The sequence below is a fragment of the Triturus cristatus genome, chromosome 1_2, assembly GCF_964204655.1.
Source record: "Triturus cristatus chromosome 1_2, aTriCri1.1, whole genome shotgun sequence".
Classification (NCBI taxonomy): Eukaryota; Metazoa; Chordata; class Amphibia; order Caudata; family Salamandridae; genus Triturus; species Triturus cristatus.
In genome coordinates, this window is record NC_140580.1 from 988652948 (window position 1) to 988666203 (window position 13256).

At 40.2% G+C, this 13256-nt stretch overlaps 1 protein-coding gene across 1 annotated transcript in view; it reads right to left on the bottom strand.

Moving 5' to 3' along the window:
* The window catches only part of EDF1 (endothelial differentiation related factor 1), a 37229-nt gene that overhangs the window by 1141 nt on the left and 22832 nt on the right, over positions 1-13256 (bottom strand). Inside the window, exons 3-4 of the mRNA XM_085611044.1 lie at positions 3292-3452; positions 2503-2596 (exon numbers count right to left, since the gene is read on the bottom strand). Of these exons, the coding sequence (XP_085467170.1) occupies positions 2503-2596; positions 3292-3452 (255 nt within the window). The remainder of the gene's footprint in view (positions 1-2502; positions 2597-3291; positions 3453-13256) is intronic.

Genomic DNA, 13256 nt, shown 5'->3' on the forward strand with positions numbered 1-13256 from the left:
GCTCCTGTAGCCTTTGCAGAAAGATGCACGAGTCTCTAGATATAGATTAAACACATTGCCCGTACAGTTAAAAGCACGTCTGAAGTGAAATGTAAAAGGCTTGATGTTATGTCATCGAACATACTTTTTTAGGGTCAAGTCTGCAAAAGCATGAGCTAGAGCATGAGTCTTGCTTGCGAGACACTGTTGTTTACAAAAAGGGCTTGGAGTCTGCCCGTTGCTTACCATTTGATGGCTTGCTGGCAACTCTTCTTTACAGCCTCGCAATTAGTCAAGGAAGGTCTAACATTTCTGTTGCTCTCTGTGGAGCAGGGACCAAGCACTGATTGATTCAACTTAATTAGTGCCCGCCCGCTGCTCCTGACGTGATTGAGGTACTATTTGGTTCAGTTTAACTTTTTGTTTGCAGGGCACTAAAGGTGTTTGACTGGGGGGGGGGAAACAAAAAAAAAAAAAAAAAAAAAAAAAAAACTTACCCAGCCGGAAAAACAAAAGTACAAATATTTATTTTCTATAGTTAACTTTATTTATTTTGCCATGGCTTCTTTTCTTACTTTGCTCTCATGTTTTCTTTTTGCTCTTGGGAGCTGTTCTCAAAAGATGAGGATTCTCTTATTGCAAAGTGACATTGTTTATGTGTATTTTTTTAAATGATGGTTTAACACAATCGTGCAGTACACCTCAATCCGCCCCACTCCAATTCACAACAGACCAATCCTATCCAATTCACCACAGACCAATCCTATCCAATTCACCCCACGCCAATCGAATCCTCCCAACCCGCCCCACGCCAATCCAAAACAGTCTGCCCATTTGTCCGCTCCTATCCACCACGCCCAAATCTGCTACAAATCCACTCCGCTCCATTCCAATGCGCCCCAATCCTTCCCACTGTACCCCAATCCAATCCTTCCCACTCTACCCCAATCCAATCCTCCCCACTCTATCCCAATCCAATCCTCCCCACTCTACCCCAATCCAATCCTCCCCACTACACCCTAATCTACTATACACCACTCCACGACACTGCACTATACGGCACTCTCTGCCACTGAACTCTACTCCCCCACTCCACAACACTGTACTCCAACAAATCCAGTATACATCACTAACTTTTAGGCATGCTTAACAGCAGACATACTGGTGTACAGCATGGCAAAAACACATTGCCAAAGCAAATAGCTCTTGTATAGGTGAGACCTATTGGCTTGCTAATGCTAGTTTTATATTGCACGGGTTCTCTCAGCCATCATGAACAAAAGACTGCTAATGTCATTACAAAAGAGTAAGAGGACTAAGTTTTTGTGTGGAGTTTAGAAGGGGATGTGGAAGCAGTTCGGATTTCTATTCAAACATTGATTTTCTTATTGAAAAATAAATTAAGCCTCAGGTGGCTAAATTCAGGGTCCTAAAACTACTTGGACCTGAAGTATAAAAAAAAAAAAAAAAAGGAAAAGCCTGCCTCTTCTCCCATTCAATTTATAACTACTAACAAGGACCTGAAAAGTCTCTGTCTAGCGATTGACAGAGCAATAGAGAATTGATTAACAGTTTGGTCAATAAGGCCACTCAAATGTTGGAGTAGAATGATGCAAGGAAAAAGCTTTATTTTATTTTACACCTAGGGGGGGTCACTTTATTCTGGTTGTAGTTGTAATCTGCGATTTAGGATATACTAACAAAATATTGTCAGATTTTGAACTTCTCCAAAAATTGACAGCTCATGCTCCCAAGATGCTTCTAGAATTTCCTCTACAGAGTTTGTCATAAAGACAGACAGCATTACAATACATGAGCAAACACAGCTGTATACCAAGGAATGCTTCTGCTGCAAAAGGATGGGAACAGGTAACTGCATAAGCCTAAAGATCCACACCTGCCATTAGAATCCATATAGCCATGTATTTTTTAAACACAGCTCTTGCAGGATTGCAACAAATGTGGAGAGATTGCAGATTCACACACTATTAATAAAACCATTTTAGACAGGCTAGTCCTAAAGTCGAAATCAACACTTTTCCATCAAAGCCCCGACAAACAAGGCTTAAGACACAATGTAATTACTCATTAGACAACTGAGGCGGTTGGTAGAGAAGATTCATCCTTATATGATACATACCTTGCATTATAAAGCTACAACTCCCTAGCAACAGCCCCAAATGCAATGAGTTCGGATTAGTACCTTTGATTTTGCCCACTGAGCGGATACACCCTGCCATCAGAAAGTCTTTTAAAAGTTACTACAGACTGAGTGGGCCCTACGTAAGATACAAAGCAACAATAGTATATGAAGAATTACTTATCTACAACAAAAGATTGCCAGTGTTTCTACAATGATTGGACTACTAATTATTAGGGGCGAAGCATTACTGTAAATACAATATTCAAGCAACAAAAATTATGGATCATTTCTGTAATACGAGGAAATGTAAGACATGATCCTGAAAACATCAAGCTCAAAAACCCATCCTTCAACCAACACCTCACCCAAGATTTACTCACCAAGGGCTCGCTCGATCTTGCCCATCACTTGATTGCTGGGAATAGCTTTTCCGCATTCGTAGTCCGCAATAACTTGTGGCTTCTCATTTATTTTCTTAAAAAATAAAAGATATTTTAAGCACATTATTTCAGCCCCATAAACGCCTTTCACTGATGGCAAATAAGTAGATAAAATAAAAACCTGTGATTAGCCCCTTCCAAACCTCCAACTTTGAAACGAACGAGAGGCAGCCTGTAATCCAGCTCGCCGTTTTAAATGGGAGTTTGTAACCTTTTAAACATGTCTTTTCCACAGCTTTGCAATAATGCTTAAATGTAACAGCATTCCTTTGATTTAGCACTACGATTTTCCAATATCCACTCCAACCCCTGCAACTCCTTTCTGCATCACAAATACTCCAGAGTTCTGCGGAGATGTCAATGACTTATGTCCTGCATTACCTCGGAGCAGCTGATAAAAAAAACAGGTCACAATTGAAAGTGTCATACAAGACTAAGATGTTTCAAGAATGCGAAGAAAATGTTCATTACTTCTGAGTGTAATGGGGACAGTGAATTTTAGACTGAATGTTCTAAAAAAGGGACATGCCGCAGAGACCATTTTGCTTGGACAAATTTCTGTAAATCATTGTTCCTACTGGCTTGAAACTGATCCTTACAAATAAAATGATGCACTTAATTTTGATGGAAAGTTGTTGTCGCTGGACATAAAAACGCAACAATGCCAAAGAGAGCAAAAAATCATTTAATTTGAGCATATCAAATTCCAAAAGCAGATCCCAGACTTACTGTGGCCAAGTCCTTCTGAGTTAATCCACTGTTCTGTCGCCCTTGCTGGATTACTTTGCCCACCTCTAAAGGAACTCTTTCGTGATGGAGCTCTTCAGTCTCACGGTCGAGCTTAGCTGTGTTCTTGGTTATTGTGTGCTGTTTGTTTTGACCGGCAGACCCTGCAACCCAAATAAAACAAAATAAACCCAATGAACAGCTATCTCGACTCGAAAGCCACAGTGAGCGACAAGGTCCTTCACCCATATTTCTTGAATAATCTGTTAACTTTCCAAAGGGTCAAACAGTAAGGGAAAACACCTACATACGTTAACATTTTTAAAAACGCTCTCATGATACCTGAAATAAGTGTCAGATTGTCATTGCCTATGGAAAAAACACTTTTTTCATGCACTCTTCTTCCCCAAACAAATGCAAGTGGAAACAAACCACGAACTATATAGGCCGTTTTCTCTCTGTAGTAACTAGCTTCCCAGAGTCTCTCCATGTAATCCACCACTCGTTTGTTTTCAATAGAGAAAAACAAGATTTCTTCAAACAGATTTTTATTACGAAAAGCCACAGAAACGTCTACAAAGGTCTTCCATGCTTATGACGTGTGGAACGGTCCACTTGTATCCTAGCGACTCACGAGCTTGGCCACAAAGCTAAACTATAAGAAAACACTTGCCTTCAGTATCACACCTATGGCAAGTTAATCTGTAACCTTGTGTTTGCCTTGTGACAGCCATAAATACATATGCTTTGCAAAGTCCTGTAATCTAATCGAAAATATCTTGCGCTGTGAAAAGCAAGTTAAGTGTGTACAAACAAATCCTTAAACCACCTCACAAAATATTGTCTAAACTCGCATGAAAGCACTGTACCCTTTGTTTTTAGGTCTCGCCTAGCAGCAAGCATGCGCTGCTCCGCAATACTTATTGTAAGGGGGCTTCAAAAAGCTAACCACGTGCATGTGTGGCCTACTGCTTGCGGTTACCCGCACAGGCACCATCTGTTTTGAATTATCGTGCCCAGACGTGTGCGCGATAATTCAAAACAAATATCTCGCTGTCGCGCGCACCACTTTTTTTTTTTTTTTTTTAACTTGTGTTCATGTGAGCCAGTCGAGATACACCCCCATTCGGACATGTACACCCATTTGGTTTTTGACGAGACACTACATTTTTCATTGGATTCTTTACAATGAAGTAGTAAATGTGATAGAATTGTACAAGCCACCAGTCGCGATACTAGGGTATCACCGCTGGAGGTTTGCATACTCTTTGCACATATCCGATAGCCAATGCTATAGTGGCAGGTTTAATTCTTCCACATCTATGATCTAACTTGTCTATCATGCAGAATATGGTTCAAATTTAAGTAAAAACAGCATAGCTCTTCCTCATAAACAAGCCCCCCAATTTCACAATAGGAATGCATAACACGGATATTTTCTCAATTGTTTACGGAGGTGTGTTTTCTGGGAAACAGAGGGAACAGCTATTCCTATCTGTTATCGCCACCTAGCGACCATTAATTAAATCATTTTGAAAACTAAAGAAGTCATTCTGTGATCAAAACAAATGTCAGATCACTGAAAGTCACATTCCTCAGCAAACGGATTTAAATTTGTGCTCCGAATTCCGTAGGAAGAAAACGGTGTCCCGCCACCATTGTTACTGACGGGATGTGCCGACACCTTCTGTTTGAAGCAGAAGCACAACTGAAATGTTTCATGTCTCCTTTAACATAAGCCTCACCCCAGTGGCCAAGATTTCTTAATATTTCACACACAGGAAGAAAATACAGGTGTGAGCCATATCTACTGAGACTGGACTTCTGCTGCTGGTGTTATTCCTTGCGTTGGCACCCAATGAGTTTACCCCAAACGACGCCGCAGAGGTGAAGGTCCTTTTACTTTGACCCTACTTTGTTTTTCTGCCCTCGACATTGTTAAGTGCATACGTTATTTTTTCTCAAAGTTGGGACTTGTGCCCTTTAAAAGGACTAACTCCTGCACTCCTGGCCAGATCAGTAGGAGGTGGGCCTTATTTCAAGAAGCTTTTTTTTATTCCAGCTTCTGTGAACTTTACTTGTAAAAACATACATACACACATATATATATATATATATATATATATATATACACACATACATACACACGTACACATACATACATATATGAATCTTTAACAAGCGGACCTTCGTCGGATGAGGAAGGCTGCAGCACATGGGACCCGAATGCTATTGTTTTAGACTTAGGGGAAGAGGTGGATTTTTTAGTGTCGGACAGGCTCCAAACACTTCGACCACGAACCAAACCACCACCGAGGACTCAACAGCAAAAAGAGCAAGATGTAATAAAAGGAGGAGTGAACGTCGGAAAAAACATAAAGTCGCCCAAAAAACAAAAAAAGCAATATTGGCGAAAAAAGCATTAACAAACAATGAAATTATTAATTTATCCACAGTCACCCTTTCTGAAGCCGAGAAACAACTACTAAGTCTTGGATTAACATACTGTCCGGTTTCAGACTTCAACTATACAAGAACAAGAGTTGATATCTATCTTTACATCAGAAAACTTAAATTAAAAAAGTTCTTTTGTGTCAAGGAGGGTCAAAATGAAAATGAAATTAATCCAACCATTGACACTGCTGTTGCAAAGAACCCCTTGAATTTGCATGCGAGAGACACCAAAACCTTTTTGACAATGCATCAACTGGCGACAAATGATACGATTAATCTTGAAATGTCTTCCACTCAGGAGGAGCTTAGAATGGCCTCGGTTGAACAATTAGGTTGAACAATTAGGAGCCAACCTGAGTCCGTTTAAACCTAAATCAAAATTTATCCCGGTAATGCCTAGGGATTCTATTGATGTTTTTCAAGATATAATTGTAGATGATCTTAAAAAGCTGCACCATAGGATCAAGCACAAAAAAAGATATAAAAGCCAGCATGAAAAGGACTATACATTGTTAACCAAAAAATTGAGTGATGATTATAGGATTATTGTGGCCACTGCTGACAAAGGAGGTAACGTGGTTATCTGGCCGCAGGACGCCTACATCAGGGAAGCAATGAATCAGCTCAACAATCCATCATGCTACTCTAGAAGTACCATCAAGGACTTCAATGAAGCTAGAGAAGTCCTAAAAAAACTTTTGATGAGATGGAAAAGAGAAGGCATGATTTCTAAACAGGAATTTGAGTTTCTTCATGTTGAGCATCCTTTACTACCAAAATTATATCTTTTACCCAAGGTCCACAAACAAGTTGTTCCAGTGCCTGGGAGACCTATTATCTCTGCCATTGCGGGAGTAGCGGAACATGAGACTGAATATATCGACTACTTCCTGCAGGACTTGGTAAAGGGTCTTCCCACTTATATCAGACACTGGGGATTTCATTGGTAAGATCAAAGATGCTGGTTGGAGCGACGATATGCTATTTATCACCTTAGATATCGAATCGCTTTACACAAGCATTGACCATGCATCTGGGCTAAAGGCCCTGGAATTTTTCCTGGGCAAAAGGCCGATTAATTGTTACAACCACAACAAATTATTGATGGAACTTACCAGTTGGTGTCTTAATAACAACTTCTTTCTGTTTGGAAATGACATTTACATTCAGAAGCGTGGTGTGGCGATGGGGGCATGCTTCTCTCCCAGCTATGCATGTTTACATGTAGGCTGGTGAGAGGAGCATGTCCTCAGACTAACACACCATGATATTTACAAAGAACATGTGGCACTTTGGGTGCGATTTATTGATGTTTTTATCTTATGGTGTGGTGATGTTGCCAGTGCGACAAATTTTGTCACTGAACTTAATACCAATCAGCAAAATCTTAGATTCACCTCTTCTATCAGCAAGTGTGAAGCTGTTTTTTTGGATGTTAAAGTATTTGTACATCAGAATCATTTGGCCACTAAACTTTATCGAAAAAGCACTGATGGAAATAACACTCTCCATGCCAGCAGTGCGCATCCTAAACATGTTATCGATAATATTCCGTTTGGAGAATTGTTGAGGCTCAAACGGATTTGTAGTGAAGCGGATGATCTTAAAATATGTACAACTGAAGCTCTGGAAAGATTCAGGCAAAGAGGCTATAGGGAGTCCATTTTGAGGGATGCAGTTCTCAAAATGGAAGCTAGAACCCGTGAGTCATTATTTTTAACAACATCTAACTCTTCTGTTGACAGTGACTCTACTAACAGTAGCCAGACCCCCAGGCTCATCATAGCCTATAGCAAACAGGCGAGACAAATCAGGTCCATTGTTCAAGAACGATGGCCGATATTAAAAACTGATTTGGTCTTAAAACCCAGGTTATCTGATGGGCCTACAATTACATACAGGAGGGGACCCTCTTTAAGGACCCAAGTTTGCCATGAGTTTCCCGAGCTCAGAAAACAAGAAGAGTGGTTGAAATCCCGGCCGGGATTTAAGCGCTGCTCTACATGTAGAGCGTGCAAATTTGGTAAAAACACCAACCAATATTGCACACCTTTCAGCCCAGATCCATTTAATATACGTGGATCTTTTACATGCAAAACTGAATTTGCTGTCTATGTACTAACGTGTACCTGTGATCTTAGATATGTCGGGAGTACCCGGCAACCAGTACACGTTAGGATTCTTCAGCATTTACGTGCCATTGTAAACAATGATGCAGCGTATCCGGTGGCGAGGCATTTTAAGGCTTGTCATAATAACAATCTACAATGCCTTAATTACTTTGTTATTGCCTCAGTTCCTAAAATCAAGAGAGGGGGTGACCGTGATAAAATGCTGAGAAGATTAGAATCTGAATACATTTTAAAACTAGACAGCAGATTCCCTAATGGGCTTAATGCAACTGAGGATCTACATGTATTTCTTTAACTTTGCATTCTGTACTGTATTAGGTTAAATTTCTATGGAGTGTATTGCCCTGCCTGCTTCCGCGCATATAGATTATGAATTTCCAGTTTTTTTGATCCCATTTTCTTTTTACACTTACAATTCTATTTTTCCTAATGTGTTTAACTACATGATTTAGGAATAGATAAATGTATATTTTTTCACTTCATTAATCAGACATAGACTCCTAGACATGTCTGTTTGGACCATACTATTAATAATAGTGAATTCACTTGCAATGCTTTACAACATCTTATCATATCTCAACTCTCGGGTGCTTAACAATACAATATGATCATCATTTTGATTATGCTAATTGCATTATATGCGCTTAGATATTTTTTGTATTTTTATCTCCATGGTTTGGTACTTGTATCCAAAAAACAAATTTAATCATTGACAATTTTTGCATTATTTGCACAATTTTTTGTGTTTACATTATTGCAAAATTTGCACATTATTTGTATATATATTGAATTTTAATCGAGAATATTTGCACTTTATTGCGTAATTTGCACAGTCAATCAAGTTTGGATATCACTGAATCAATGAATATGGAGTTTTATGTATTTCATACTAAATAATGATCCTGAGTTTGTTTGGATTTTAACCTGTTACTCAATTGCACAGCATATTCAATGTGGTCCAAAATGTATTGTTTGGAAAACAGACTTTCGAGGTTGGAGTAGTGTGTCTTCACTTTCTAAATGTCACATGGTGCAAAAAAACGGTGAAAAAAATGCAGCCAATTGAAAGTCTTGTTGTATAAAATGGGCTCATTTTATTGAACTGATTGTCTGTGAGCAAGGGCGGATGCCCGAAACGCGTCAGATATTTGTGAAGACTCGGCTTTAAAATAAATTAACAACTATTGTGCCTGACTTTGGATCTGCGTGGTTTCTGTTTTCCGTGGACACGGATTGTTTGGAGACTGAAAACATGGGATACATACACATATATACACACACACACACATATATATATATTACCTACTGGCGGTCGCCAGTAGGTAGTTATAGTTAGGACCTAGTTACCATAGGAAAATCGCAACATTCTATTCCAATAACTTTGGCGCCAATTGACAATTCTTCGTGAAATTTTCAAAACTCGTGGGGCGCTCCGGTCCGCGCCTATCTTGAAAGTTTCAGGGTGATTCGGCAAGCAGGGGCCGAGAAAAAATGTCGTCAATCGCCCCCACACTGCCCCGGGGACCGGCACAACCCGGGGCTGTTTTTTTAACGTTTGGGGGGGGGGGTCATTCAAGCCCCCTCCCGAGCCTCAGGGACCACCCCCCCCGGGGCTTTTATTAATATATTTGTGGGGGGCACACGGCCCCCCCGGGGACCGCCAACCCCCCCCCCTGGGCTTTTTTTAAAAAAAAAAATGATTCCTGTGTGGGGTGAGGCTGGAGCCCCCCACACGCTCCGGGGACCGCCACCTCCCCGGGGGCTCTAATTATTACAAATGGGGGGTCTGTTACGGACCCCCAAGCCCCAGGGATCACCACCTCCCCAGGGCTTTGCTAATGTTGGGGGGGGGGGGCCCACGCGGCCCCCCTCCTGGAGCCCTTAATGGCCCTGGGGACCGCCGCCCCCCAGGGCCTGCTCCTGCAGTGTCCCGGGGTGCCCACCCCCGGGACACTGCAGTTTGCTGTGACAGGGCGGGAGCCGCAAGGCTCCCGCCCTATCATAGCAAACTCTGGTTTGGATTTTGGAAGAGAGAGCAGGAAACCTGCCGTCTCTTCCAAAATTCAAACCACATTGCTTTTCCACACTGGGAGCTGCAGGTCAGCAGCTCCCCATGTGGAAAAGCAATGCCGGCTCCCGAAGGACGCGGGGAGCCGGCGGGATCGTGGGGGCATTGGGGCTCCCCCCACGGTCCCCATCATTGTGTATAGGCCCCTGGGGATGGGTCCCCGGGGAGAATATAAATTAGTGGTAGGAGGCAATTTTTTTTTTTTTTATACGGAAAAATTAGGAGTCGCGGCACCCTAGTGTGAACGCGCTGGGTGCGCAACTCTCCACCCAAAAAATTGGAACAAAAAAAAAATATATATAAATGAATTAAAATAAAAAAATAAGTAAAAAATATTTCACTTTTAATATTTTCAAAAACATTTTTTCCATTTTTTTATTAAAAATATATAATTTTATTTAATAAAAAAATATTTAAAAATAAACATTGAAAAAACTGTAGAAAATCAGTATCAAAGAATACATACAAGTATTGTTACATATAAAATTATCATTTAAAAAACCTTTGAAATTCACTGAAAAAACCATACGTTTCAGACACGTTACAGTTAGGAATTAGCATTTAAAACACCTTAGAAATTCACTGAAAAAACCATAGGTTTCAGGGGCGTTCTAGTTAGCTGGATATTTCACTCGTACAAAACCATAGAAATTCCCCCGTTATAGTTATTTCAGCTAACTATATCTCGCGCGCCCGCAATGCACTGCTGATGACGTCACATATTACATCACTCGTGACATCACTGATGACATCATCCTTGTGATAGTGTGGCAGACCTCCTCTCACCCTAATATAACCTTTGATACACATAAAAATAGAAACTAACATTTTCAAAACAATAGACATACAAATACTACTCACAACACACATATTCAGTAATTCCAAGATCTACACACACATCCACTCATTCACTAACAGTCCTATACAGTCAGTCATACATGAACTCACTCATCAAATGTACTCATACACCTATAGATCCTGTTACACACCAACACTCCTCCATAAAGTAACTCACACACAGTCACACATGCAAAGTATCATACATCCATTTACTTGCATAAACAGTTACACACACTTACTTGAACAGAAACTTACACATACTTACTCTTAAATCAACACTTATATAAAAATAAAAAAAACTTAATTTATATAGGAACTCTTCCAATCCCTCACTCTCGTACTCACTTATATACACAAAAACAAATATATACTATTTTAAAACACATGTAGTTACTCAAACACACTATTGAGACAGTCATTCACTCACCAACACACACATCCACTCAAACAGTCCTGCACACATGCTGTTTTCAACACATACAAACATTGAGTAACTCATTCATACATCTATGTGCTAAGTAATACCCTCCACCGAACCATTCAAACACTCGTACCGATTCGCAAAAAAAAAAAAATACGAACATCTTGTATACATATATAAAACATTTCATTTTCAGAAAAACACATTCACTGGATGATGTCATCAGTGATGTCATTTGAGATGTAAACCGTGGTGTCATGAGTGATGTGATATGTGACGTCATCAGCAGTGCACAGCGGGCGCACGAGTTATAGTTAGCTGAACTAACTATAACGGGAGAATTTCTATGGTTTTGTACAAATGAAATGTCCAGCTAACTAGAATGCCCCCGACACCTATGGTTTTTTCAGTGAATATATATATATATATTTTTTTAATTGTGCATTGCATCATAAGCAAACAAGACAATGTCAATATGGATACTAGGGAAGTGTGAATACTTTGGTTGTGCATACCTTTTATTCCCTAAATATGTCTGCAAAGTTTAATCTGGGAAACATGAAGCGGAGACCCAGACTGAGAAGATCAAAAGAAAGTTGCGGACTTTGATTTAACCATTCAAGCTATGTTTAATATTTCGAGGCTGTTCATGCTGCCTTAGCGTTTCTTAGCATTTGCAGTGGGATTGGAAGGTCTGTTCAGTGATCCTTTTGCTGCATCAACGTTTGTTTAATTTACTTCTTCCGCTAACCTCCCACTTTATTCAGCAGTGTATGATTCACCACAAGCCTCCGCCTTATTAAATGGAAATGAACCAGTTCTTTCAAGGGTACCATTAATGTTGCATTATCAAACAGTCCCAGGGGATCTCCTAAGATGCTTAATGCCTTAAGGAGGAGAACAAAGGGGAAGCTGAATGTTGTCCATCCACAAACTGATAGCCAGTACATTTGGATACTTTGCAGTATATATGTGTGAGTGGGTTGGACTGTTAGATGTTGAGTATTTTGTTCTCTTACACATTTATTGTAGTCTTGGGAGTGAGTTGTTTCATATAGCTATGGCATATGGTAAGCAGCTCTCTGGTTTTCAGAACGAAGGATGGTGGTGTTCTGACATGCTGTAGTGGAGGCAGCATTTTAGATACATACATTGCTATGTTAGCATAAGCGCGTCAGATGTTAGAAACGCCATCTTGCCACTTCTTGCTGTTTTTGCACACGACACTGCAGAGACATATTATTTGAAAACTGCTTGCTTGCCTTTTCTTCACATGTTGCCTTTTCTTCACATGAGAACTGTCTGTTGTTCACATCCCTAGACGTGCACTGCGACCTTGCTCTGAACATTGTGTGCAGAAACACTCTGAGCCGCCAAACAATGTATGTTTTCGAGTTCAGGTTGATCGGCCCACTCTAGCCATAATACGCACACAGCTGCAAATACCTGAAAGCCGAGAGCCTTTAATATTGCAGTTTGCATGCATTACACACACATTCTGGAGAAGAACTTTTCCAGGCGCAGAGAAAAGCTGATCCTGTGATGTGATTCACCTAAGCTGATATTTACGGTATGGGGTTCCCCATTCAAACCTAGAGACCTTCTATTAGTCTAATAATACTAGCTTACTAGTGAAGGGAAGTTGGCTGTATTCCACTGTCATTTATACTATGATTTCTCCTTTCATTTTCTATGGTATTGTAACAATGCGGATGGTTTTAATTTTAATCATTTGTCTGCTTATGTTAGCCAAAGTACTGCATCTTAGGACACGTAGTTTATAAAATAAACATTTTAAATGTTACAGTGTCTCTGATTACTCTTGTTGTGGACTGATAGGAGAATAATAACGAACAGGTATTTCTGATTCCCACCATTCCTGAGAGTACTCCAAGTCACTTGTTATATGTGCACAAATTCCATTTTTCCTCTTTCTTTTGAAACGATTCTCGTACCACCCAATCTTCCCTCTGTTTCCTCTCCATCCTCTTCCCTTCCTATGTCTTTAGATGGGTCAAATGAACACTCTACTGCAAACAAAAAAGCATAACTA